The 27,614-nt window shown below is 38.4% G+C and overlaps 2 protein-coding genes across 2 annotated transcripts; one reads left to right on the forward strand and one right to left on the reverse strand.

Moving 5' to 3' along the window:
• Positions 1 to 67: 67 nt before the first annotated feature.
• Positions 68 to 9,746, forward strand: LOC139149372 (RNA transcription, translation and transport factor protein-like). Its single transcript, XM_070721100.1, has 7 exons — positions 68 to 214; positions 1,398 to 1,522; positions 3,426 to 3,525; positions 4,449 to 4,538; positions 7,188 to 7,345; positions 8,120 to 8,168; positions 9,078 to 9,746. The coding sequence occupies exons 1-7, from the start codon at positions 154 to 156 to the stop codon at positions 9,230 to 9,232; spliced, it is 738 nt and encodes a 245-aa protein (XP_070577201.1). The 5' UTR covers positions 68 to 153; the 3' UTR covers positions 9,233 to 9,746.
• LOC139149371 (nidogen-1-like) lies at positions 9,588 to 26,708 on the reverse strand. The gene is made up of 22 exons (XM_070721099.1): positions 26,388 to 26,708; positions 24,748 to 24,875; positions 23,473 to 23,647; positions 23,115 to 23,311; positions 22,543 to 22,697; positions 21,969 to 22,118; positions 21,234 to 21,467; positions 20,483 to 20,680; positions 19,759 to 19,989; positions 18,905 to 19,027; positions 17,987 to 18,109; positions 17,147 to 17,263; positions 16,825 to 16,944; positions 16,237 to 16,353; positions 15,924 to 16,040; positions 15,115 to 15,348; positions 14,074 to 14,245; positions 13,741 to 13,898; positions 13,079 to 13,208; positions 12,289 to 12,404; positions 11,197 to 11,325; positions 9,588 to 9,926 (listed from the first exon to the last, which is right to left on the reverse strand). Exons 1-21 carry the CDS (start codon positions 26,586 to 26,588, stop codon positions 11,201 to 11,203), a joined length of 3,321 nt encoding a protein of 1,106 aa, XP_070577200.1. The 5' UTR covers positions 26,589 to 26,708; the 3' UTR covers positions 9,588 to 9,926; positions 11,197 to 11,200.
• Positions 26,709 to 27,614: the final 906 nt, after the last annotated feature.

The raw sequence follows: 27,614 nt of genomic DNA on the forward strand, positions 1-27,614 counted from the left end.
ACGTTTAAAAATACAGACGAGCATATTTGCGGGTCAACCTCGCACGGAATGCCGGGTATGAGAACGGGTCATAGGGCAAAGCCATATTGATGACGGACCGGCCTGCATGCTGTTTAAGAAACGTGGGCATTCTGTAGTTAAATTGAAGCAGAAATGTTCAAACGAAAGCTTTATGCCCTCGACCACCACAGTCCGGAAAGCGTTGATATTACAGGTAAGTTCCAACCTAGGCGTGTGTCTTAAAGCGAGAGCAGCGTTGACTTTTTAGCCGAGTCGCAATATTCCGCTGTGCATACGTGAGGATGGACGGCACATAGATAATGCGTGGCTTCCATACTCAGATATTGTTGCAGACTACATGCGTTCCAGTTCGCTGTTCAATATAATATTTTAACAAGTAGCGTACACCGATACTCACAATCTCAAAGACTCCCCCTATTTGCCTTCCCCTATTTGGCCATTTGCCGTTTTTGATGGTAACAGGTTTTGATGAAGCGGCGCGGCGCTCAGCTTATTTGACCTCAGCTAAGATTGCCAATGGAAAAGAAAGCATTGCAGCCACACAGTTGACAAGATATTGTCAACCGACAGTCATGCCTCTTAGATTTATTTTACAACTTTCTGAACTTAAATGAGTATCAATACGATTTCCGTGATATGTTTGTCGAAACGTCAAAGATTTACTGCTTTTTATTAAACTCTCCAACACACTAATAATTTGACAGTGGAACTGGAAGGCATGCCAAATTGGGTATCGTGTGCACTCACCATCTCTACACACTGTCTTCTAAATCATGTGACCAGCTCATCTTCAAAGATGTTCAAGAGAAGTAGCATTGAGATTCAATAAAATGAGTCAACTAGTAAAATAGATGTTTATTGTTTCAGTTTGTATCAACATTCCTGTGAGATGCTCACGGTCACACCCTGACACATATGAAATAAGGCTGATTTGTGGTGACACAGTAGTATTATAATATATTTTTGTATGTACATTTTGAGGAGACTTTTGGAAATAAATACTGCAGGAATCATGAAAATGTTTTTTCCATACCCCTGATGTTCAGAGGGAAACTATAATAATTATACGCCAAAGGATACAGCCACAAATAGCTGAGCAGCAGTAATAAAGACATGCACACAGACAGAAATTGTCAGAATTTCTGTAAGCAGCTGTAAAACGTTGTGACTACATTTCTGTTTTTAGAAACTAACAAATAAATGTACAATTCTGATCAGTGCACTGTGCAATCATTAATGAAATCTCAAACTCTGACAGGATCTCCATGGTGATGCAAAGGTTGCAAATTGCTTCAGAAATATATTCCTTTGTGCAACAATATTACACAATGTTTCTCTCATCACACATTATGACCATTTTATTTTTCTGGCATTAGATGAAAAGCAGTGGAGGAACTTGATTGTATGGTTAGAAGATCAGAAGATAAGATTGTATAAAATTGAAGAACGGAGCAGTCTGCGCAATGTAGGCAGTAGTGAATGGCCCACGGCTTTTGGAAAAGTAAGCTTTTGATCAGCCTGTAACCCTTATCCTGCCAGGCAGTATCACTTCCCTATCTGCCAAGTCAGTAATATATATTATCATATACCTACATTCACTTGCCTGTGTAAAGCTATGGGAGAAAGCGCCCTCAGATCCGTGCATTATTTTTACGTATCATGCCCCGGCCCGGTGCCCAAATATGGGCAATCGCGTGTATTTCTGAATTATCTCGATTCTGGTCACTACGCGCGTTGCTATCCGCAAACGTTCCATTCGTACACAAAGCCAGCGCGAGATTAGGAAAACGTCTGCTCACTCAGATCGTAGTGGCGAGTAGTGACAGTGGAGCCGCGCAGGTGACATCTTGTTTTATTTCTAAGTTCTGGTGAAATCCTGTGTATACTAAGTGCGTGCCTGTTCAGTATAAATTACAAGAAACTGACATCACGCTTTTGTCCTTCTTACACCTCGCTCGATTTCAACCTTGATCTCTGTTGGTCACGTAAATAGTACAGATTTTGCTTTGCGTGTACTAGAATTCTGCTGGTAAATAAATGACGTCATTATGTATGTCAATCCGCGACGGGAAGCGGCCATCGTATTTATGAAAAAGTGACACAAATGGCGATGAATTTTTGATATCTCACGCATTTTTATCTCCTAAACAATGTTGAATATTATGTAAACTACATATTTATCATTCCATAAGGTATATGATAAAACCTTTACGGCCCTGATACGGCTTTTGCGGCCCTTGGTCGTACTGCGTACGGGCCCTCGCACGCTCAGGCCCTTCCGCCGTACGACCTTGGGCCGCAAAAGCCGTATCAGGGCCGTAAAGATTATTACACCCCCCCAAATAGGACTATGTGCTCAAAGTGAAGGTGACTATTTGCATGACAACTAGAGAATAATTGGTCTCCTGCCTCCAGTGTACAAAGTCCCTTGTTTAGGTGCTGTTTTCATTACAAGCTTCTCCTAAATAATGTTCATAGTCAATTTTCTTGTTTGATCTGCAAATGACAATCATATGTTTGAATTCCCAGACAGACAAAACTCCATAAAAAGATAAGACAATTTTCATTATTGAAGGGCACATAAGTACATTTAAATCACTGCTTTGCCATTTATCAATTCTTCTTCAACAACTTTGTAAAATTGGAAAAATTTACAATGTAAAACAGGTAATTTGATCATTTTTAACTCTCAAATTTATCAAATTGAAAATAGTTCTGAGTCATTTTTAGTCAAATGGTGACTCTGCAGCCTGCTATTGTCATGCAACAACTTACCGTTGATTCCTCAGGGGTGTGCGACATTTAATATGTGAGGCATGTATGAAATGAAAAATGGTATTGAACATAATCTGTACATAATTTCCCCTAATTGGCATGGGATATGCTATAGCAAAGTTCGTCAGTAAAAATTGTGTTCACAGTATCAGTGTTTTCAGGGGACTTCAACTGCTTGTCTTATTTAAAATGCAGCGTATATCTCAATGATTTAGACAAACTTGTAATATTAACTTGGCAGTATAAGGATTAAAACACACAAATTTTCAACAATAGGCATATCTGTGATGTAGAATTTTTCAAGATAAATATCTGGAACTGTCCTTTTGCAATGTTGGCTGTCGCCATTGTATGTGTACATGAGTTAAAACTGTATTTGAGCATGATAGGATCAGACCAAAATTCAAGGATGATAGGGTGGATGGAATGGAAAGAGCGTTATCATTACGATAAATTAATACCTGCTGATTTGATTGCCAGTCTTTCAATAATACAATTACAAGAAAGGCAGTTGATACTATTTAGTCAGATTTTTGTCAATGTGACAATTCAAATGTCTTCATGACACTCTTAAAATTTTTCTCTGTGCTTCCAGTACATGTTTCTGATAAAAGTTGAATGTGTTTAAGTTCCTGACAGATTTACAATGTCCAGTAGATCCAATGGAGAGGACAGCGGTTCTTGACTGGCTCCTAGGTCACGCCGTGAGACTGGTGTATGGTGAGGATGGTAAGTCAGACATCCAAACCTGATTGGTGCTTGGTTTTTCCCAAATCCAAATTGTGTTTAATGGTTCATACACGGTCCCTCCACAATTTGTGGAGGGACTGTGGTTCATAGAGTCAGTATCAGTGTGACAGAAACAGCAGTCATGCACCCACAATCTTTTGTCGTACAAACATCTGTTTTAATGGCAAAAGTATTTTCACAAAGTCTGCCAGTTGTGTTTCTTGGGATCTCCATGGTATATCAACCTGTCCCCCTGCAATTCATCGTAAACAAGTCCAAATCACCATTGATAACAATAGGTTTGGGCCACACCATGGAGGTGAAAGGGTGTTTGGTCAATCACATCAAGGGAAATTGGAAATGGTACCATGTTCCCATGTTCCCAAATCATAGCAAAAACACTGGATAGTATTCCATTGCCATTTACTGGTCTCTCTGATCAAATAGTAGATTTCACTGACTTAAAGACTCCCCAAAAAATAATGGCTTGAGATTGCAGACTTCAAGTTTATTTGGTTGCCCTTGTGATCATATACAATTTTTGTTGGACAATTGAGTGTTTCTGAATATATTTCTGTGAAACCAAATCGAGTACAGTGAACCATTCAATTAATTTCAAGAAATTTACCTTGATTAAAGTTTATGAAACATGCTATGTACATTGAAGGCACTATGATATAGCATTATTGAAAGTCATTTAGCATTTTTACTTTAGTCAATCACTAATCTACATATTCAATGAAATTTCCTAATTAAGGATATATATATAGACTTGATCAAAGATGAGGAAACTTATATACTGATACAGGGGAGCATTTCAGTTCATATCTGGTTGTGAACAATTTCAAGGCGAGATGAGTTTGTACAGTGTTTACAGTTGACAGTTAATGAGTACCAACACAAAGTTCTCATGTTTTTTTCAGTTGAAAAGTATAAAAATGCCAAACCTGTAGAGAGAAGTGCAGATGGGAAACCTAAGGTGGCCAGTGATGATCCATTTCAACATTTAGACGGTGAGTAACATTTATATTGAGGTTCATATTTTGCCATCAGGTCCAGTTGGTCAACCCTTTACCTGCCAGATGTATCACTTCCCCATCTGCCAAGTCCGTGAAATGCGGTATTGAGTCAAAACAACAGGTATTTTCACCAACTTGGTTTGGTATGTTATAGCAGCTTTAGTTTGTAAAAATCATGTTTACAGTATCTCTGTCTTCAGGGACCATCAAATCTTCAAGTCTTTGTTAAACGTGCACCATATGGGACATGTTTTGCTTCACTAGTTTTAACCAAGTTGACCTGATGGTGAAGTATGAACTTGTCAGGAAAAGGGTTAAAATTAGTAAAGCGCAAAGTCCCATTTGGTATATTTCAACAAAAACTTGAACATTTGAATGCCCCAATTTTAATGGATAGATCATTTTTTTCAGAATGTATCTCATTAGACATAGATTGTACAAAGTATGGAGGATGCTGAAACTAAGTGGACTTCTGAATTCATTTTCATTTTCTGAAAATTTCTTTGTGCAAAATCCATATTACTGTTTTCATAATAATTTGTTTTTAGCTCACATTTGGTGTACCAATGTGACGTTATTGTATAAGCTGAATCAGTTCATTTGCATCTGATTTGCATGTCTGTATGTCTGTATATTTGTGGGTATGTGCGGATGTATGTCCGTCACACACAAAGGCTCCCATACCGCCAAAGCTACCATCTCAGTATTTGGTGTACAGGTAGATGCAGGGGTTGAGATGTGAATTTGTTCAAATGAACACAACAGTGTCAAAAATGTGCAAATGAGGTAAGAAAAGTGAAATCCTGCAAATGTGCAGGAGGCATGCCAGTGAGAAACAGGCAAACTCCACTGATCTTGACTCATTTCTCACGACTCATTGAGTCATTGTTTATGAACTGTTACATATTAACAGACCAGCTGCAACAATAGACAGTAGATGGGGGAAGACCGTTTATACTAAACTAAGAGAGGCTTGTTTCTGCTATGCATGTTGCTAAAGTTGACCTCCAGTACCTAAAGTTAGACCTTAATTACTTTTGTCATTCTTGTTTTTCTGGTTTAAATATTTCTTGTTGTTTTTCTGGTTGTACTGTGCAGAAATCATTGCCATAACATCAACATAGAATTTTCCTCCACTGAACAGATAGAAACAACATTTATTGTTGATCATTGGTAACCCATACTGGTATATACCAATTCTGATCAAATTTGAGCGACACCGTATAATTGCGGTATTTTTTAACTATTATAGACTATAGTCTATAGAAGCTATTGGAATGGGTATCCGTCCGGCGTCAGTCTGTATGTATGTATGTATGTATGTATGTATGTCCATTTGTGAGGCGTCCGTCCACTCAAATATCTTGAGAACCGCAGTACTTACTGATTTGATATTTGTTGTGTAGATGAAAAATATGATTATGATAAACTTTTTTTTAATTTTTTGATATTGTTGAACATATGCAAATTAGCGCCATAAAAGGCATTTTTGGTAAAAAATCTTCATCACAGCTGGTCAGACAGCTCTGTTATTTGGTGTACAGGTCCCTAGGGATAACCCATCATAGGTTTGTTCAAATTGTGATGAAATATGCAAATCTGTATTTTTAAGGAATTTTTTGGTCATTTTTGGTCAAAACTTTATTTCATCAAGACCACTCGTCTGACAGCTTTGATATTTAGTATACAGGTTCCTACAGATGAACTAAATATGATATATTGAATATATAATGAAATCTGCAACTGTGTATTTTTGGTGCAATTTTTGCCATTTTTGGTCAAAAAATGTGTTTTTAAAAAACTACTCGTCTGATGCCTTTGATATTTGGTATACAGGTTCCTAGGGGTTGTCTTAATGTGATATATTGAAATTTGATGAAATCTTCAATTTTGGGGTCAATTTTTGCCATTTTTGGTCAAAATATTTGTTTCTCAAAACTTACTCATCTGATAGCTTTGATATTTGGTATACAGGTTCTTGGCTTTATCTTAATGTAATATATTGAAATTATGATGAAATCTTCAATTTTGTATTTTTGCAGCTAATTTTGCCATTTTTGGTCAGGCTATCCTGAAATGAGCTATCAAAGATATCCACCTTCTTCATCAATACATGTGTCACAAAAAGTCATTCTCTACATAACACAGCAGAGCTCTGTCGACTGTTGGGTTGCGTGTTTTTTCAAAACCGCTGGTCAGACAGCTTTAATATTTGGTTTACAAGTCCCTAGGATGACCTTAGTGAGATAATTTCATACAGTCAGGAAATACTTAATTTTGTATCCATGTCTATTGTAGCTTCAGGGACTATGTTTGTTTTTTGTGTTGTAGCATATCTCTTACTGGCAATTGTGTGTGTTCTCGATAATTTGGAAATAAATGTAACTTGACAATAATATAAAATTCTAATTTTTTTAACCCATTATTAATATAAGGCTTTAGTTATATTTTGCTAGATGCTAAATTATCAACAAGCAATATATTTGGCATTCACTTTTAGAAGAAGGCATTTTTGACCAGAGCAAAGTAACCCGTCCACACCAAGTTTGCTTAAAACATGTCCACAATTACCAATGATAACAATGGGTTTGGGCAAACCATGACCAACCCACGTTGATGTATGTGTCTTTTACCCTCTTGCAGTTAACAGCCCTGAATTCAAATCTGGGTTGATTTCACTAGCAACACAGTTGAATATGCCTCGACATGAAAACCCAGTGGTTATGTTGAAAGCCATCGCAATCTTGATCCAAGACAGACTCTCTAAAGATGCCATAGCTAAAGCTGACAAAAAGGACGAGGTAAGCAAAAGATTTTGTAAGTAACCGTGACAGCCTCTTGAATCTCCATGGAATGATATAAGGGAAATATAATCGTAGAGGGTGATAATGTAACGTTGTGGACAGATTACCCAATATGTTCAAAATCATGTACAATATGGTTTAGGAGTGCTTGTGTGATGTCTATCAGGCATGTGTCAAAAAAATTAGATTCACTGTACATGGCAAATGCACACAGGAGTACCCTGCTCTTGGACAAGAAACATGATAACATGCAACGTGAAGGTAACCGCTGATGATAAATCATGAGAAACAATGGTTGTAGATTGTAACTGGTCTCTTATTGAGGTAAAAACATGGACATGACAATACCAAGTATTTGTTGTATTGAGATTATCTCAAGAAGCAAGACGGTTGGAGATGACCTTGATCTTTGTGTTAATAGTTCTGCAATATGACATATTAATGAATCATTCATTGAAAATCTTTCATGTATCAGGCCAGTCAAAACCTACCAGCCACCTATGGCATGTAATTCAGTAGAATTTTTTGCTTTTATTATTTCCGTGATTTGTTGATGGCATCAAATTTACTTTCCTCTTTCACTTGGGATGCGGAAAAGGGAACTTGTTTCTGTACAGTCCATGAATTGTCTCTGTTGAATTTTATAAAGTGGAAATATTTGCATTCACGGACAAAAGTTTATTTTGATGTCACTGGTCATACTTCTCCATGAGGAAAAAGAGATAAAACAGCAATTCAGTCAGGTTTTGATTTGTCATAATTTTCCTTTAGGGAATGCAACTACAATTGAAAGAAGTGGACGCAGGTTTTGAAATCAGAGGTAAGAAGTACAAGATCAGATATAATAATTGATACTTTGTTCTTCTAGTCATTAGTCTTAGTTAATGATAATATAGAGCATATTTTTCCCTACTACCTGTTTATTGAAACAATTTAGTAGAAATAGTATGTAGAGTTGGATGTCTCAGCAGATACAGAACCATTTATAGGTGACACAAGACCTGCACAAAAAAGATCTATTACACAGGCAAATTTTGTGAACAGAAAAACTTGAAGTTGAAGGTTAAGTCTGACTGAAGGTAGTGATTGTAACCATAGTGCATGGCAGTGATTACTACCATTGCAAAATGCAAATTGTCTTTCAGGGTTCCCGCAAAGATTTATTTATTTGATATTTGATAGTGTTCTCCTGCTATTATAAGTCATGTTGCCTTATCAGTTGTTGGGTCAGGACATGTTGTTACCTGTTTTTTGCTCTGTTGATAAATGTGCAAACACTCCTATGACCTGTGAAGCATTCTTGTAATCATAATTTGGATACAACTTTATCCAGTGTTGCGGAAATTATTATCAGCATGCAAATATTAGTACTGATAAACATTTTTCTATGCAAATGGCCCAGTTACAATAAGCTTCAGTAATCAAAGACCAAGGGTTATGTAAACTTCTGAACCGAACTTTCTTGGAGAAACGTTTACAGCATATGCATCAATTTTCATGTGTTGTGTGATGGATGCTTCTGATATTTTAGATAAGTGAATAATACAAACAAACAAACAAAGCGTAGTTTTTCAATGTTAACACAAAAGCATAGCTGTGTATGCTACAAACAAGAAAGCAGGATGTCTCAGCTACTGGGGTTTCAATGCTGCCCTCACTCAACATGCTTTGGAATACTTTTGTTTTTCTAAAAGACTGAGCTTTGCCCTTATGTATTTGTGCATTTCAGATCCAGCATTGTTGGAAGCTGCCAAGGTCCTCCGGTTATTACATATACAGGATCTCCGAGAATTACAAACAAAAATCAATGAAACCATCGTCGGAGTTCAATCTATAACGGCAAATCCAAAGACTGATCAACGTCTTGGTAAAGTTGGAAGATGAGAGCAGCTGCCAAAACTCTACACTGTTGCAAGTTTTCATTTTAGTTTCCTTCTCACATATAACCCTTTCACCACCATGGTTTGGCCTGATCCCATTGTTTTCTGCAGTAAGGTTGGACCTCTACATAGGCATATGGGGGTGAAAGGGTTAATGTTTACATAAATGCATAAGTTTACTCAGTGCAAATGTAAATCATCCAGTATCACCACTATGTGGTTTTTTCTGAAGCAGAAAAGAGTAGGGCATAGCATGAGCTTCTAGAATTAGGGGACTGTTTTGAGCATACAGGCTATGACAATGCAGATTTGGAACAATCCAAACCAACAAAACACACAAGAGCCATACACATCCATGGTAGATTTGAAATGGATTAGTTTTATTAAATAAACACAGACTGTCCATTGAAACTTATGATTTGAAAGATTTTCCCTGAAACTGTCATTGTTTAAAAGGCTGAGTTTTGACAGTCACTTTCATGTAAATAAAATACTAATATTCTTATCATGAAACACAATCTCTTAGAAATCATTACAAAATATACCATGGCTGTAGTACGTAAGTGAAAGAAATGAAATTAACACCATGTCTTAAAAAATATATGAAACCAAAAAATAAACGAACAAAAAAGAAGCTGAGGGCAAAAAGTGTGTAGCTCCATAATATGAATGACTTCATGAGAAATCACCGCTGGAATCTGCAAGAAAAAATGAAAAGTGGCCCATTAGTATTTGGATAAATTTGGTTTTATGACTTCTTGATTGATCAATAAGGCGCCAAATGATATTTGCTCATTTACACTTCACCAACACTCAGAATGAATTCATTATGAAGGTGCCATCACTAAAGTGGTGTCAGATCAATCCTCTATGGCTACCATCAGGCTATGTATTGTTTGTTTTGTAGTGATCTTCTTTCTTGAGAATCCTTACTGTCTTATCAGTTATTTTGAGATTCACAGGCCACATTATGCATATGCCATGGCTCACGTACATGGCACCCACAGCAAACTAGCTCATTGCTATCTTTCATATTGTACATTCTGTGCTGTCTCCTTGCAGAATTTATTATACATTTTTTCTTGTTTTCAAGTATGTCTAAAAAGATTTTCAAAATTAATCAAGTTATACAAGATGACCACATAGTCAACTTTACAAAACAAATCTCTGTTGTTGACATAACCTGCCAAGCAAAAAAGTCTTCAGATTCACATTAATCTGTAATTATGATAAGTGGGATTTTTTTGCCTTCGTCAACATTCTTTCATATCTCTGGCATCTGCTGTGTTGTCTCTTACTGATATGTACTGTCTGCTAGGATGAAATTCATAACACAACCTGGCTACACTATCATTGATCAAACAATGGCTGGGCGGGGTAGGCAAGATTTTACATAAGCTCTTTTTTTAATCTATATGTTTTTGAGTTTCATTGGTTAAAATCCAATAATCTTTTTAAGATTATTGAAAATCTTTGAATGTTTTGACTCAAAACACATCTCTCTCACGACAAGGTCATACAATCAATGATAGAGTTCTGTGTCAGGTTCTTTATTGGAAAAGACTGGTTCTTATGCTCTGCTTCAAGGGCCTAATACTTCTCTATTTTGGTGAGATCTTGTATTTCTTTTGTGTCTAGGGTTTATCATTCCATTTCTGTTGTTGATAGTGAAAAAGTAGTGGTCAAGTTAGAATATTTTTCTCTTAAACTGCAATGGTCTTGTTAATGTGTGCATAGAGATTATAGCGTCTTTCCTGGTCGCTCTGATTTCCTGCTGTACAGTTGAATCACTCCAAGGATTCATTGTACCACTTCAATGTTAAAATCATTGGCAGTGTCTGGTATGTACTATCAGTATAGGGCAGCCTTCATACCAGCTTCCTATGAGGACCACACCCCAGATACAGAGATGTGAACTACAAAAAATTCTGGTATGTGTGAAATGGTGCGAGGCAAAGATTTACTCACATTTTTATTCTACACAAGGCACTTCATTGCCGTGTTGATCAGTTGGGCATTTGCAGGTATGCCTGCCTCCGGGCAGGGGCAGGCAAAGGTGGCTACATTGTCCATTGTCTCTGGCACAAGCGTTGCTCCCTACAGAGATAGGAGGAAAAAAGCCACATTAAATATTTCTAGCTCAAATCCAAATGTATACTTCTCTACAGGGCAAGTGATAGGCACTTCAGTGCAAGAAATGCCTTATTCAATGACTTCATTTGATGTTACACCTGATGTGGTTTTCAAGGAGAATACTACTCATGTGTGCTGCCTGTAAATAAACAAAGGCCTAACCTCTCTTGAAGTCTGCTTGACTTCCGTCTGACCTTTCGTTCACCTTTCTTTGTTGGCCGACGACCAACAAGCGAAATCATGACCTGATTCACATGAACAGTGATTCTAGCAGCCTTTTGTCACACAGTGGCCGAACCAGTAAATCTGTCAATGTCCGTTCACAATGAAAACTTCAGATATTTCACTGGCGTACTCTATAATTATCTGATGTTAACTGTAGGCGCTATGTTTGTGTGTAAGAACCATAACAGTAGACGAATTCACAGATTTCAGAAACATGTGTACAGGAGCACCTCATGCTCTTATGGACAGACCATTAGGTCTTTGGAGGTGGGGTGTGAATATTTTCTTCACGATTGTGAAGTTTTGAAAACCCAGTGAGTCATGATATGCTGATTTTCTATTCTACGTAAACTGTCAGATTTATAATTTTTTCCCCTTTTTGCTTTGAAATTTTTTTTCTTCTGTCTTTGACCACCCCCTCTGAAGATCTAATGGTCTGTCCCTTATTCAACAGTTACATTTGATACCAATAGAATTGAGCATCTTTGCCAATTCGGCTGTTGCACATGGCTTATATGGTAAGGGTTGTTTGCTATTCATATGAATGAATAATTCTGGCAGAAAAAAAAATTCACTTGTAATTTTCAATGAATTGATGAGAAGGAGAGCTTGGTTGTCAATAACCAGATGAAGGCAAAAGTCCTGTTGGTTGGTTTGTAACTGGAAACTTGAATGTAATTTTTCTATAAGGACAATTCTTACCACTTGGGCATGAAGACGCAGCAGTGATTCCATAGAGTTTGCCGTTAGCACCAATTGGAGGCTGCATTGGTTTACCAAGATTTCCACCATTCATATCAACGGTCTGGATATTCTTCCTGTGAAATGTGATATTTACATTGAGTTTTGTTCAAAATATGAACAGTGATTACACATATGCTTTGATCAGGTTGAGATTGTCATTATTGTGGAAGGGAAATTTGATGGTCAAAATTAACAAAACAATTTTGATGATATACTAAATCACTAATTATTACTCCAGTATGTGCTGACTCAGTTACACCTATGCATAAGTCAGTAGTTCAATAGATTGACTCATCTGTGCATTTCATTGAGTTTGATTATTCTAACAGAATGTATAAACCCATTCAAAGTATTTGAACTTGTGTTGGGAGGAGTTCCTGCAGAAGTGTGTTGTGTTAGACTGAAAGGTTCTGCTGTGTGCAGGGAGGATGGTGTTGGGTCAGGGGTCACGGACCTGCTGAATGGTCTAGTAGGTGGTGTGTGTCCTACTGGTACGGCTGTACATAAATTTGCTGTAAAAATAGATAAACATATCAGTATCCAGCGCTAGGACCGTTCCCCCTTAACATACATATTTGTTCCACTTTGCATCACAAAATACATTTTTGTAGTACGTCCATCCCAAAAAGCCCATTCTGTAACTTGTAGGAATAGACAGTAATTGTCAGCACACCACCCCACAATCACCTGCAACTCTACCTTTCAAAGCAGAGTTGCCACAGTTATCAATTGTAAGACCTTTCCCTACCTTTCCCAGTCAGTCCAGTACAACCTGTTATTGACATTGGTCATGGCAAACGGATATGAAGCTTCAGTAGTGACAGTGTAACGAGTGCTGGCATCTCCACTCTGGCTGATGCACTCTATCTTGTTCTCACCTGTAACCAAATATCGGCACTCTTAGCTTTTACATTCGAACACAGAAATATGAATGTACATGATACACATAGCTGAGGGGGCACATACTAGCCAGTAGTCTTGGAATAAATTTGCTCTTGTACTGTATTAACACTAAGCGGAAACAAAGGACTCTTCCTAAAATCCAAGATTACTCCTGTTGGAAAGAGAGTGATATATCTGGACAACTGATTAGCTGATGGTGATATACTACAGGATAAGTTTTACATGGTCTGGTTGTTATCAAATAAAGCACTGGCACATACATGTAATCTGCCATTTTGGTTGTTCTTTGACACTCACGGCATGTCAGCAGAATTTCCACCAGTTTAATAAACGACTGTTTTCTTACCATCTTTGGCCACAAAGGGAATTCACTTGGTTTGTAAATTAAAGTGACTTTCTGTCATATATGGGGGAAAAAATTGCTTTTTCGCTTGCCATCATCAGTCAAACTGATTAAAGTTTTGTGATCATATGGATCTTTGATTCTGAAATGATCAGAGAACTTGCCTGCGTCGGCCCAACAGATTTGATGGTTGAGATAGTCCAGAGTCAGTCCATTAGGCACCTTGAGACCGGTGTCCACCAGAACTCGTCTGTCCGATCCATCTAGATTGGATGTCTCGATCTTTGGATATGCTCGGTTCCAATCAATCCAGTACAGATAGCTGATGGAGACAGTCACAGAAAGAAAGTTGAGAGTTGTGCGAGAGTTTCTCATGGAGATAAAAATCAGAAAAACGATTATTCCCTTAAGTTGAAAGTATACATTTCCAAGAAACCATTTCTGTGTTTATGCTCTACAAGAAGGATAGTTAATTATATAAGATGCGCAATATATACCTTCCTACTGGATCAACAGCTATCCCTCTTGGATTGACCAGTCCATCAGGGATAATCACTCTGCGATTTGAGCCATCCAGATTGGCTACTTCGATGGTATCATAGCCAGAGTCTGTCCAGTACATGTTTCTGCTGATCCAGTCTACGGCTATACCTTCGGGACTGTTTAGACCTGAAATAAAGCAGAGTTGGGTCACTATTGATCAGGAAATACTGCATAGAAAAAAAATAAACCTCAAATTTATCAAACGGGAGCTTGCTGGGTGGATTTACCAAAGATCTGATGTCATGTCAACATTAATTATGAGAAGATTGACCTACACTGCCTACCATATGTACGCAGTATTAATGTGTTGCTGGTTTTGTAGTCGTTTAGATGTCAACGCAAATTATGGACTCTTCTTACAGTTTTGTGAATAGAGTGTACATGCCTTTTGCAAGAATACATCGTACTTTTGACTAGTCATCTTGCTAACTCACATCCGAAAGGGGTTCATTTTTGTGATGTCACTACATCACAGACTCTGATAGAAGAGTCTATAACAGCACAAAGTTTTCATCCTTTGTATGCCAGTATAAATCTGAGTGTACACATGCTTGTCTCACATCTCAATTGTTTTCATTTGCACAGCAAATGAATGATTTACAATAGTTTGATCATGGAACAAATGTTTCCTAAGGGCCCTTCACTTCGTTCTGAAAGCAATATTTTTCACATGATCATCATCATTTAAAAAACTTTGTGAAACTTTGTGAACACCTGTATGGCCTAGGTGTTTATGAAAGAGTCTATGTTCATGGTATGCTAATAATTTTTGTTGGATAATCGTTGCTGATTTTCACAGAGTGGTCAACTTCACTGTTGCCTGTTGTTATTTAAGTGCCATTATGAACTTTCAGTGAGTTGGGGGCCTTTTATATCCCTCACTGAGGTTTAAAGAAAGTAAATTCACCAATAATGCTTCATTATCTCTGGCAAATGTTCATAAATCTGTGTCCGTTCACCAATCACATATCATTAACGGCAGGCAGGAAACTCACCTTTGTTTATTAGTGTCTCCATGTCACTTCCATCCTCGCCTGCTCTGTAGATAGCTTTACCATAGATGTCAGTCCAGTATATGTGAGAGTCCCTGCAGTCGTAGTCAACACCAACAGCTGTCTGTGGTGGCTTGATCAAAATCCTGCCAGCCTTCTCAAACTCATTCAATGGCATGCGGTACAGGGCCATGCCTTGGGCAAATATCAAGTAGGCGCTATCAACGGTAGACTGTTCTGTGAATTTGCAATGAAATATTCAAATTTGTACATTTATGTATTTTGTTAAGAATGACTGATATCCAAACATCTGTGGTCAGACAATTGCAGGAAGTGCAAAACTGCTTATCTTGTAAAAATTGCTCAATCAGAATTAAACCTTGACTTGCATCAGAAATTGAAAAAGATTTTGGACTGCCAATGGTCTTCATTTACTCAGATTTAAAAATAAATTTTGCTGTCCTGTTTGTGCTTCATGTCATATTTAATCAAATGGCATTATTAATTCTGAGTTTTGTCACAAAACTGTGAATTTGGAAAATTTACCCCACATTGAGGCATTCCCCTCCAAAACTGACATCAATAAGTACAATGTACCATAAACTACTGTACAGCTTTTGATCAAGTATGTCTCACAATGGCTCTCTACTCAGTGCTGTATGCATGCTTCAAGATACGTTGTCAGGTTTTTTTGTTTTCATAGAACGTGCTTGCTGTATTCACAGTATTTTGTACACGTACTTTAACAAGTTTGTGTCACGTGAGATGGTAAAGACAGTGCTAATGTCAACTGATGTAGAAATCTGTCTCACCTCTGCAGTCTCTGCCGTCGCCAACGTAACCAGGTAGACACTGACAATACGCTATGCCATTGCGCTCATTGCATCTAGCATATCTGTGACAATTGGCTCTACTGCATGCACTGTCTCCTGTGTTGTTTGAAAAGCAGATAGAACAATGTTTAGCATCCTTTGCTGTCAGCACCTTTCAAATGCATGGTAACAATCTACACACAATCAACTGGTTTATCCCCAACACTTTCCATGATTGTAATTCGCTCGTACTTGATAAATTGTTCTCCTATTGGTTAGAATGATTTGTTTACACATATTTACAATTACTTACTTTCACAATATAGGCCATCACCTCTGAAACCAGGTAAACATCTACAATAGGCGATACCATCCTGCTCAATACATTGAGCGTTGCTATCACAATCTGCTGTGTCACATCCACCAGCTCCTATGGATTGAAAATTACAATGCATAAAAGTATTACTGGTAATAGCTAGCTCCGAGGGCAGTGTTGCTAATTACTCTTCATTGAAAAGATATTATAAGGTGATAAATATGATGAATGATCCTATGAAATCAAAATTTTGTGTTGGAATTCAAACATTTTCCACATTGCTTCATATTGGTTTGTACAACTTTGATCCATAATGTGTAAAAGCACTGAAAAACTTCCAGTGACCATCATTGGTGCTGCAGTGTTGAAAATTATCATTGAAAGTCAACACGCAAACAGTTATAATAGCATAAATTATAAGTGTTATGATACGGCACAGCTGTGAGAACTAGAATAATGACATTTCTATGATCTTGGTCGATGTCCTTTTTCATTTTTTTTGGCGGATGTATGTGTGTATATGTGTGTGTGAGTGATTGTTTCAAAATGACTCCTTGTCTATTCAAATTTTGACTTTTGACTCACTTCGACATTGCCTGCCATCTCCGGTGAATCCTGGTAAACATTGGCAGTAGGCAGTACCTCCCTGATCAATGCATCTTGCATTGGGATCGCAACCCGCTCTCTCGCAACGATCTTCTTCTCCTGTGTGAGTGGAATATACAGAAAAAGTTAGAAACCGACACATAACTTCTACCAGTTGACAACAATGTTGATGCATTTATTTCACAAAATCTGTCAAATGCAAAGTCAATTCTTGTATCCCGATAAATTCACCTGCTTGATGAAAACATTTTTTATTTTATTGTGATGGAGATAAAGTGATTTTTGGTAAAATTCAACTTACTTGTACACTGTCTGCCATCGCCAGTGTATCCAGGTAAGCATTCACAGGAAATATCAGAACCTCTATCAATACATCTGGCATTCCTGTCACAGTTTGCTGTTTCACAACTTCTAGCTCCTGCACATACAGTCAGAAATATATCATGAAATGTGATAAAAATTCATCATTTCCTTGTCACGATAAAAAACTGGCATTGACATTGCCACATAACAGGTAGGTCACCCTTACCATATGTCTATCTGTGCAGTAGAAGTCATCAGTATCGAAACCGATGTTGTCTAGGAGATGATTTGTGTGCACCTTATCCAGTAACAACAAAGTTTGTTCACCCCTTTCCAATACTTTAGCATAGCAACTGGGTATCATGTGAAATGAGTCACAGCCCACAGCACAAGTGTTGATCTATATCGAATGCTAATTTCCAACACTAGTTACACTACATGAGCCTGACTTCATGGCCTCCAAAATGTACATGTTTTACCTTCCAAATTATCATTCACTGATTTACTAATAAATGCTGAATAAGAATAAACTTTCCACCAGCTCCACATCTTAGAGTTTTCACAGTCAGCTGATAGAGATAAACCAGTGCCCAATAAGTTGCTTGCTTATGCTGTACAGTTTCCAAATCATCTCTGAATACAAAACAGCCAAGGTGCACGGCAGTCAAAGGTCTGGGCCCTGCTACGTTTCTCTTCTGACCAGTGAACTTTAAATCCCCTAGTCCAATGCACGGTGAATACTAATGAATGGTATGCCACACCAGCAAACTAGACTGTAGGATTACTAAACAGATGTGGATACCACACATTTCATATATTAGAAATTTTTGTGACTTACGTGTGCAGCTCCTTCCGTCACCGGTATAACCTGGACGACATTCACAGTAGAAAGCTCCAACCTCATTGACGCATCGTGCATTTCTATCGCAGCGAGCAGTGCCAAGTCTACACTCATCTATATCTGTATACAAGAAGGGGTAACATATTTGAATGTTTAAATGCACCGAATGAGTGCCATGCATACACCATATTTCAATGTGGATGACGGTGAAATCATCAAAAAATATCTTTTGAATCGGTCAAATTTCAAAAATTTCTCAATTCTTTGCCCCTCTTTGTTATCAGATGTATCTGCTGGAAATCTATACACTTTAAAAAATTTTCAATGGGGAACAAAAGATTGTCAATGCGTTCACAGCAGTGTTCGCCTTAATGCGGAATCCGTGTCCCAGACGCAAACTTCTTGCATGGGATGCAAGTTGCTTCTGATGCACGAGTCCCTGGGACTCGTATCGTACACATTTGCATCCCGACAAGTAAGAAGTGGGGCTACAGTGTGTGTATAGTGGTATACTTGCTATGATCACGGTTTGATGCAATCTGATGATTTTACGTTAATATATTTGCGTGTTGGTGAGTTTGGTTTGTGAGCTGTTGCGTTGCATAAAATGTGGGACCCACAAAATATTTAGGGACCCCACATTTTCACCAGGGGTGGGTCCCAGGGACCCATCAATTGCCAACACCAGTGCGAGCCCTGGTTGACTGGCCTTCAGAGATCCACTAATATGAGAACCAGAGATTGAGAAGGTAAATTGGTTTCCAGAAAAGATTCAACATTTAGGAGTACAAAAAAATTCAAGAGTAACATAACATAAGACAGCAGAAACACAATTGTTTGCAATGAACATTCTCTTACATGCATGTCTAAGTTACTGACAGTGGGAAACTGATACCATGACAGTAGGAAACTTACCGTAACAGTTCCGACCACTGCCCTCGTAACCTCTACGACAACGACATTCATAGGAATCACCCTGAACCTGACAGTCAGCATTTCTATCACAGTCATTTGATTGACATGGGTTATCCGGTTGGTCTGTGAAAGAAAATCAAAATCAAAAGAAAATCAAAATTCTGACTGAAATATGTGAAGTCAAATCAGTGATTGAAAACAGCAAGTTGTTGAGAAGTCTTGCCTTGGGAACTATCTGTTTGTCAAGTCATATTTTACACATAGTAACGACATACTAGTATACAAGTCTTACCCGTGTGTGTAAAAGAGTCTGTACCTGGGTTACTTTAGCCTGAGTTAATTGTTAATGTTACCAGGTATGCCCATGGACTAGATTGAAATAGTATGGTTCAGCGATTCCATACCACATGACCTATGTTCCCCATTTCATGAAAACACCAGTCTGTTTCATGAGAGAGTAGTACCTTCTCTATGAAATGTATACTATTTAGTGTAATGCTTAAATTAAGTACTGAACTGCTATTCTTTTCATGGTACTGTATCAAATGATGACGATACCATGAGAGTATTGTGAAAATCAGTGCCTTCTTTACTTTCTTTCAGCTGGATTCTCCTGAACCTGAGTTCCTTGAGAATCACTTGACAAGTCAAGATTTCAAAAGGTTGCCGATTTTCTAAATGCTTGTAAAATCGCTGATTGATTTTTTTGTTTTCCAAAAGCTGAATTTTGAATGATTTTCCACTATCATATCTTGATTAGCAACAAAGTCAATTATTTACAACTGCTGCAGCTATAAAACATACCACAGTCCTGCACCATGTACCACCAATCAGTTCATCCAGTGCCTTCTTACCTGTGCTAGGTGTAACTTTACTAGTCATAGCATATCTCAAGATTTGTTCGTTTCTGTCGTACACAACGTAATTTCCCTGGATGCTGGACCGCATTGCCTTGATGAGACTCTCCTCCTGCTGTGGGTTCCTGACAATACACTCCTCATACTCTATGGTCTGATCCACTGTGAAATCAATGGACCTATCATTGCCAAGGTGAAGGGTCCTCTGTGAGAAACTTCTGATAACACCTGTGGACATGGAAGGAGTTTGTTTGTTTCAGTGGTGTGAAATTCAATACAGGCAGAGCTCTATGGCTTCAGTTACAGGCTAATTACATGTGTTTGGTTTATATTTGCCTTCAAGATAGATATTGATGTTAAGCTCAACCAAATTCACGAACTGATCATGTTTACACATCAAATGCTTTTTTCAGTTTCTTCTTTTGGTAGCAAGTGTTACTGATGAAGTATTTAAAATATGACCGTTCACTATTAAAATGGCATCAATTATATTTACCCTCCCTTGATCAGCCATCCATGGCTTTGATTCCCATGCCATTCCTCCCCTTCACAGTACCACTTATACTTTTGATCACCTTAAATCCATTGTTTCCAATGGCATGATCAGCCCATTAAAATGGCAGGGGGAATGGGGATGGCTGTGGTTTTGGAGGGAAGGTAAAATGCTGTCTGCTGAAATGAAACTATGGGAAAAGCAAGAATGGTTGTTTCCAAGAAATACCTGGTGTATTGCGGTTGTATGTATCTTTATAGTCATCCATGGTGATTCTATCATCAGCGGATATTTGAGGCAGGGTTCCATCAATTTCCGCAGTCATCCTCATGTATCCCAGTTCATCGATTCCGGTGTATCTCTCCTTGATTATCATACTCTCACCAGTCTCAAAGATGAGATTGGCAGTTCGCGTTAATTCTCCACCTATGAGACAAAACACAAAGACATTCAAGGTCGTAAAAAATAACATATTTGCACAGAAATAAAGTGTTAACAAAATGTGGCGCTCTAGTAGGCATTTGTAACTATGATTCTGTATCATTTTCGCAAGCATATTAAATGCATCAGAGCATCAAGAAAGACTATAAATTGGACAAAAATAAGTGTGCATTTCAATACCTGATGCTAATTAAATTTCAATAACATAAGTTAATGTGAGACGTTATTTATGTTGTTCTGTTTACTGAAACATGTTGAATTATCAATCACAAGAACTCTATTCACACCTTGCGTATGCACGTATATCATTATGCTGATGACATAGGTAATGCCAAGTGGTATGTACCGCGGATTATGTCATCCAAGCATTTCATTGCTTCATCTAAATGCGGAAGGGAGGAAAGTACTGACTACTGACAGTTTACCATGTTTCAGTGAGCAGAACAACGTGAATTGTTACTCGAATGATAGAAAAATTCTGAAATAATTCAAAAGATGGTGACTTTGTCCCTTTGACAAACTAGAATGATTGACTAACCTGTGATTTCAAAACCATTTCTGCCTTTGCTCGCAGTCATGGCAAACATCCAGCCAACGAGGGCGCCAAGTGGCTGCATGGCTTGCATTGGGTAACCAATATTTGGGGGGATGCGACTGACAGCGGTGTAAGCGCGGCCCTCATTAGTAACTGCGTAGGCGTGCAAATCAACTCTGTCAATGTCAATGCCATTGACAGTACCAGTCATTTTACCATTGACTCGCTGTGGTTTGTCTGAAATAAGAAAGCAGTTGGAAATAAGCGTTCTTACAATGCTATTTTGGAAATCGTTTTAAGAAGGATGGACTTGTACTTTGTCCTGTTATTGAGAATAGCCCTCTTTTTTCCAGGGAAGACCAAAAATGTCAGTTGGATTGATCATGAGAAGAGAAATGTGTGACCTCATCATCACTGTTGTACTAATGACCATATTGCTTACTTGTGAAAATTTTTGAATGCAAAAAAATATTGTCCTACATTCTGAATATATATAATAAGTATGAAGCTCAGCTTATATCTAATATGATAACAAAGCAAGTACATTTAAATGTTTTTATATTCTGAGTGTTTTGGAGACCATAAATTGATGTTTTTCATCTGTTTTCCCAAAAATTTTTGATTCAGGTGAAGAATTGTCTTTGCAAGCATTCTGAGACTGTAATTTGGCACTTTATTTGATAATTAGACGATTTTTCATAGTACATATGACTATCAGATTGAATTATATACACTTACTGCGTTCAAGACAGATTAATCCGTTTCCATAGTAATCTTCAAAGCATTCACAACACACAGCATTAGCTGCACACCGTGCATTGGGGCTGCACTCTCCGCAGCGTTCTTTGCTATCATCTATGTCAAACACGTCCACATCAAAAATGTCGACTGAAAATCAGAGCACAAAAGGCACAGGTAAGGATCACAGCTGAGCTGAATTCAAGTACTAATGGACGGACAAATGGGTATTTTAATAGTGGTATGATTAATGGGACAGTTACTGTAACTTTTGATGAGTTTTTCATTTTTTTTGTTGTGTGTATCAATTAATTGCAAGTTCTTGTTATACTCCCCAATGCATGTTGAAAGACCCACTATTCAGCTCATCAATACAGTATATATATATATATATATATATATATATATATATATATATATATATATATATATATATATATATATATATATATACATGTAACAATTGATTGGTTTATTATTGATCAGTTTAGATTATAGATACACTGTAACAACTGATTGGTTTATTATTGATCAGTTTAGATTATAGATACACAAACAACTGATTGGTTTTTACCAGATTCCGATGGAACGATGTCACCTTCTTCATCTCCGGATGATATGTCGGGTGCAAAGCCAGAGGATTGTGACGGATCCACCACATTCCTGTCACCCATGTTTTCCATTCCAATCTGCCAGATCCAGAATCCTGCTTTATTGACATTGGACCTCCTGGAATGACAAGTGACAAGTTGGAATGTTAGAAACTCTGCTTTACAGTATAATTAAGAAACCCCAAAATGTTGCAGTTGCCTGTTTCTAGTTCAATCACATGTATCTTCATACAGGTATTTATTTGCACTTGTTTGTATCAGGATTGAAATGCTTATTATTTGGAATTTCCATTAAAATTTTTTCATTGATGTTCATTTTTCATTTCAGACCATTTTTTCAGCAACATTAATAAAAGAAGACCAATTTTTTCAATATGACCGAATGACCTTGCACCTAATTTGGTTAAAATGGTATTTTTTAGTGTCTGTGGTAATTCTAATGGATGGCAGAGCGAAAGCATAATCAGTTAGTATTAAACATAAATTCAAATTCTCGAAGTTATAGCCACAACATTGCAGAAATTTATTACTATACCTGCTTTCTTGGAAAACATCTTCTGTCATGGAGTTGTCTATGTTGAAGAACCTTCGTCTGTCTCCAGCGTAGAATCCAATCTCAGGCCATGCCAGGCCATCAGTGGTTAATTCTGGATCCTTGTTGCGGTCATCGTACAAGAACACGGCGTACGTGTTCTTACCGTCATTGGCAAGGATAAGCTGGAAAGTCATCACCTGGGAATTTGCAGGATCAAAGGTCATTCAGTGTAGCGTTTGATAATTATGATAAATCAACAATTGTTATACTCAAAAACTACATTATATGGCAATTATTAACTTCGTACAACTTTAAAATCTTTTAAATGTAACAATGTGGCAAAATTGCCCTGGCTTACTGTTTGACCGCCATCCCTCTTGTAAATAGCGATTTCCTCCCACGTGACTATCAGTAAACTATCCGCTTCGAAGTTGCTGTCACTGAAGTACCTGCGAATTTCTTGGTTCGCTCTCTGGCGGTAGGTGATGTCGTCTGTTTCCCGGTACCAGATGTTACCAGTCTGTCTCTGGTCGCTAAAGACAAGGAAAAATTGCACATAAAAAGGTTTTTCTCCAGTTAATTCTAAAATCGGAATGGCACTTTACATGTAAGTCGATCTTCGGCTACATTTGTCCCTCCTGCCCTGTACACTCACTATGTTGCCTCGGCCGGTTCATAACACTATGAGTAGTCCGTAGATAGGTATCTAGACTTGGTTCAAGTCGGTGAATTTTAAAAAAAATAAAATCATCTATAATAGTTTCTCTTTTCTCTCCTATTTCGTACAAATTTAACCTATTCCGAATTTGGGAGCCCTGACCAGTTTTCCAGTTTTCCCAGCGATATAGTAGGTTACCTTTGAGTCTGCGCAGTAGTGAGTTAGTTTCTGCCGGGTGAAACTCTCCTGTATAGCGTTCACCCAACTCATAGCATCGCATCCACTCCACTCATCGCGTTCACTCCACTCACGCGTTTCACATGAAAATAAAACACAGATCGTTGCGTTCACTCCATTTACCAATCACAGACTTGAACCAAGTCTAACCATAGACCTGGTTTTTCTCGAGGGTCTATGGTCTAACAAGTACCGGTAATATCGGAAAAGCGACACCATCGTTCAAGACGACCCTCTTGTAAATACTGTATTGTCATTACCTATATGTTCCTTGGACCATGTGACCAGGTAAATTTTCGTTTTACCTTGAATGATACTGGTTATTAAACCTGTTTTCATTGTTCATTCAAACCTGTAGTGATTGTGACTCCGTCAATAGAGCACAACCGGAAATTGAAAGAGCACTGGCAAGATATGCCAGCTTCGTCCGCGGGGATTTTATATAGTCATATAGTTACTCTCTCCGCAATTAGGGGGATCGACCCCCATATGATAAACCAGAGAGAGAGAGAGAGAGAGAGAGAGAGAGAGAGAGAGAGAGAGAGAGCGAGAGAGAGGGGGGGGGGTGGCGGGTAAGAAGAAGGAGAATTGTTTGATATTTCAATTGCAAACTACTAAAATCAAACTCCTGTACAGATATTGCATATAAAATCAATTCAATCTTTTAAGACGAAAAAGAAGAAGAAAAGAAATTCACAGAGTCGACCACTTTTACAACCATAACTTTCCTAAACTTACCTGTTGTCCAAGTCTACCATAAAAGGTGCGATGAGTTTGATATTGGTGTCTCGTAACTGTGTACCAAATGGATACGGAGGATAGCCCTGAAGACCAGGTGTGAAGGTTAGTACGCCATCAGTGTTCAGCTGCAAGAAAGGAACGACGTTGTTTGTAAAACCATAGGCCCTCAAGCAAACCTCCGTATCAAGTTTATGCAATGCCAAAAACACAGTGCGGAAGTTGTTGTTGATATACTCGTATATTCCGTGGGAACAATGAACTTCTCGAAACGGTTATTTACTTTGATCGATTAACACGTTAGTGTCAATGACCAAATCTGCATACGGTTTTGCGTAAAAGAAACGTTTCGCAACTGCGTCCATGCCTTCTTTGAGCTCAAATACGCAACACAAAGTTCAAATGCGCCACCAGTTCTGCTACGCCTGTTTTCGACGTAGCATATAGAGCAGTTCTTCAAATGCTTTCTTCGTTTTCAGGAGCAATTGTGGGAAGGACTCTTTCGGGAAACGGGTTCCGATGTACCCTACATCTTTCTTTCTACCTCCATACCCTTGTGAAGCGAACGTTCTTTGGAAAAAACTTTTTGATGTCGTAGAGGGACTAAGGGACGTTGAACGAAGAACCCAGAAATAAGTTCAGCTAAGTCACCCGATTCAGACATCAATTACTCCGATAAATCGTCGATACCCAGTTTAAATAGGGTCGACAAATTGCTTCCATGTCACAGATAACATTCATAAATCACGCTTTACAATAGGATTTTTATTTTCGTTTCAATAAATAAATCTGTAAGATTGGATTGCTCGTGTCGACCCTTGAATCCACGTACGTCGCGAATGTAGACTATCTGGTTGTGAATATTCTAGACTATTGCAGGTAAAATATTTGGAGTGTGACGTGAGATAAAAGACACGATATCTAGCGATGACTATGCGCTGATCAGTCATGCATTTCCATACAATGGTTTTTACTTATTCGAGGTCAAACTCACAATTGTGGAATTGATTCGCGGCCCAGTGCTCTAAATTTTCTCCGGTGTATTGTTTCCTCCAGTGGCAGTATTGTCGGTTTACCCGTGGCTCTATTTGCACGAAGAAAAGCTGGCAGGGTATTTGCGCAGTTCATACACTTTGCGGTTCGGTAGCCCGAACAAAGGATATACTTGTTGACAGGAAGTTTACTTGAAGTTTGTAACTTCATGCACTGACTACATGTTCATGTTCACGGTCACGCTCAAAAAGGGGGCACATAGTCACTAGTACACCCTCTTCCATGAGCTTAAAACTGTCGCATCATAAAAACCTTGAACTCCTCTTTTAGAGGGGTGCGATTGCTTCACGCAGCTAGGATACCTCAGCGCGCAGCACTCTATTACGACTTATTCTTGAGATTGTCTTCTCAAACCGATGAAGTGATAAGTTAATCACACAAGATAAGGACTGAAAAGCGCTGCACACTAAAAGTTGACCCGATGATATCGCGAAGGCGTATATACAAAGGTGTGCATTCGTGCGTTACTTTTCAAGCCCCGTGCCTAGACGTACTTTAAAGTGCGAACAAAAGAGAAATGCAAGAAAGTTCACAATACCCCCAAAGCGTTATACCTGTCCAGTAAAGAAAACGAGAAATCTACTCACATAGACTGTGTAGTGGGGTTCGTCGTAGAAACTTATCGGTGTTTCGAGATACAGCTCGACCGTCTCCACGTCTCCTCTTGGCACGGCTTGGTCTCCAACTCGATCCCCAAAGAAGTAGAACTGATTTCGGAAGACAGCGTTCACCTGGACAGAACAGAGCAGGAGAATTGCCGCAAGCCGAAGTACACCGGCGGTATCCATTTTCGCTTGCGGAAGATATTATGAAAGTGCACCGAGGGAAAAGGTCGCAGTTTGAGCGGATGATCAAAGCCTCGAAGATGAACTCAAGAAATAATCTTTTGAATATATATCTCAGGACAAAGTTTGAGGACTCTTAGGATCAAACCATTTGAAGCGGGGGTGATAAAGGGACACACTGTTAATAGTAGTGGATACTTCAATGTTAATGCAGATAGGCAGATCCAGGAAAGTAATTTAATCTTCCTCGATCGTATTTCATAGTGAGATCGGTTTGGTGAAAACTAGCGTAAGTTTGAAACGTTTAAGATAGCTTGATCGTAAATCGAGGTGTGCTCCACCAAGTGGTGCATCCCGAAACCGACTAAGAGGTCACCGCTTGGCTGTGATTGGCCAATGTTTACAGGTGTGAACATCTACTCTTAACAGCAAAGCCTTGTTAGACCGTCACGTGTTGGGTAAGAAACAGGATGTTATAGAACCGTGTCGCTCCCATCCTGCCTGAAATAAAGAATAGCGAAATGCGTGGACAAAACTGAGGACAAGTTGGGTACGGTTTATTGCCACAGCGAAATCACAGACAAAAGTGGCCATTATGAGACCTCTAGAACCAATATACATCCAGGCCAAGACAACGTGGTATTTTTGTTCTTTATGTTCAAGCATAAACGGTAGCCACTGTCAATTGTTTGAACGACCACGGAGAAATAAGAAACTCGTTTTTTTACCTCTATGCAGCTACCTAACTAGGGCATATGTACTAGCAAGTACTTGCATAGCTAGAATATTCAGGGGTTTCTGTGTACGTCAAAAACCAGGTTTCTTTGTATATTTTACCTCAACTGCCTCCATGCCTCAACCATGGAGGTAATTACCTCCATCTCATTACCTCCATGCCCCCGATCGTGCACAGACCGAGTTTTCTCGCGGGTCTCTAATATGTGTGGTAAAGATGTTCTTTTGTTTTGTAAGCAGACCCTTGTCGAACAGGGATATCACCAACACACAACACACAATAGAATATAAAGG

The sequence above is a fragment of the Ptychodera flava genome, chromosome 14, assembly GCF_041260155.1.
Source record: "Ptychodera flava strain L36383 chromosome 14, AS_Pfla_20210202, whole genome shotgun sequence".
NCBI lineage: Eukaryota > Metazoa > Hemichordata > Enteropneusta > Ptychoderidae > Ptychodera > Ptychodera flava.

Coding starts and splice junctions, on each gene's coding strand:
- LOC139149372 (XM_070721100.1), top strand. CDS start 154: ATGTTCAAACGAAAGCTTTATGCCCTCGACCACCACAGTCCGGAAAGC. Junction 1,523..3,425: donor GGCCCACGGCTTTTGGAAAA/GTAAGCTTTTGA, acceptor AATGTGTTTAAG/TTCCTGACAGATTTACAATG. Junction 3,526..4,448: donor ACTGGTGTATGGTGAGGATG/GTAAGTCAGACA, acceptor TGTTTTTTTCAG/TTGAAAAGTATAAAAATGCC.
- LOC139149371 (XM_070721099.1), bottom strand. CDS start 26,588: ATGGATACCGCCGGTGTACTTCGGCTTGCGGCAATTCTCCTGCTCTGT. Junction 23,312..23,472: donor AGAGGGATGGCGGTCAAACA/GTAAGCCAGGGC, acceptor GCAAATTCCCAG/GTGATGACTTTCCAGCTTAT. Junction 20,681..21,233: donor AAATGGTTTTGAAATCACAG/GTTAGTCAATCA, acceptor TTTGTCTCATAG/GTGGAGAATTAACGCGAACT.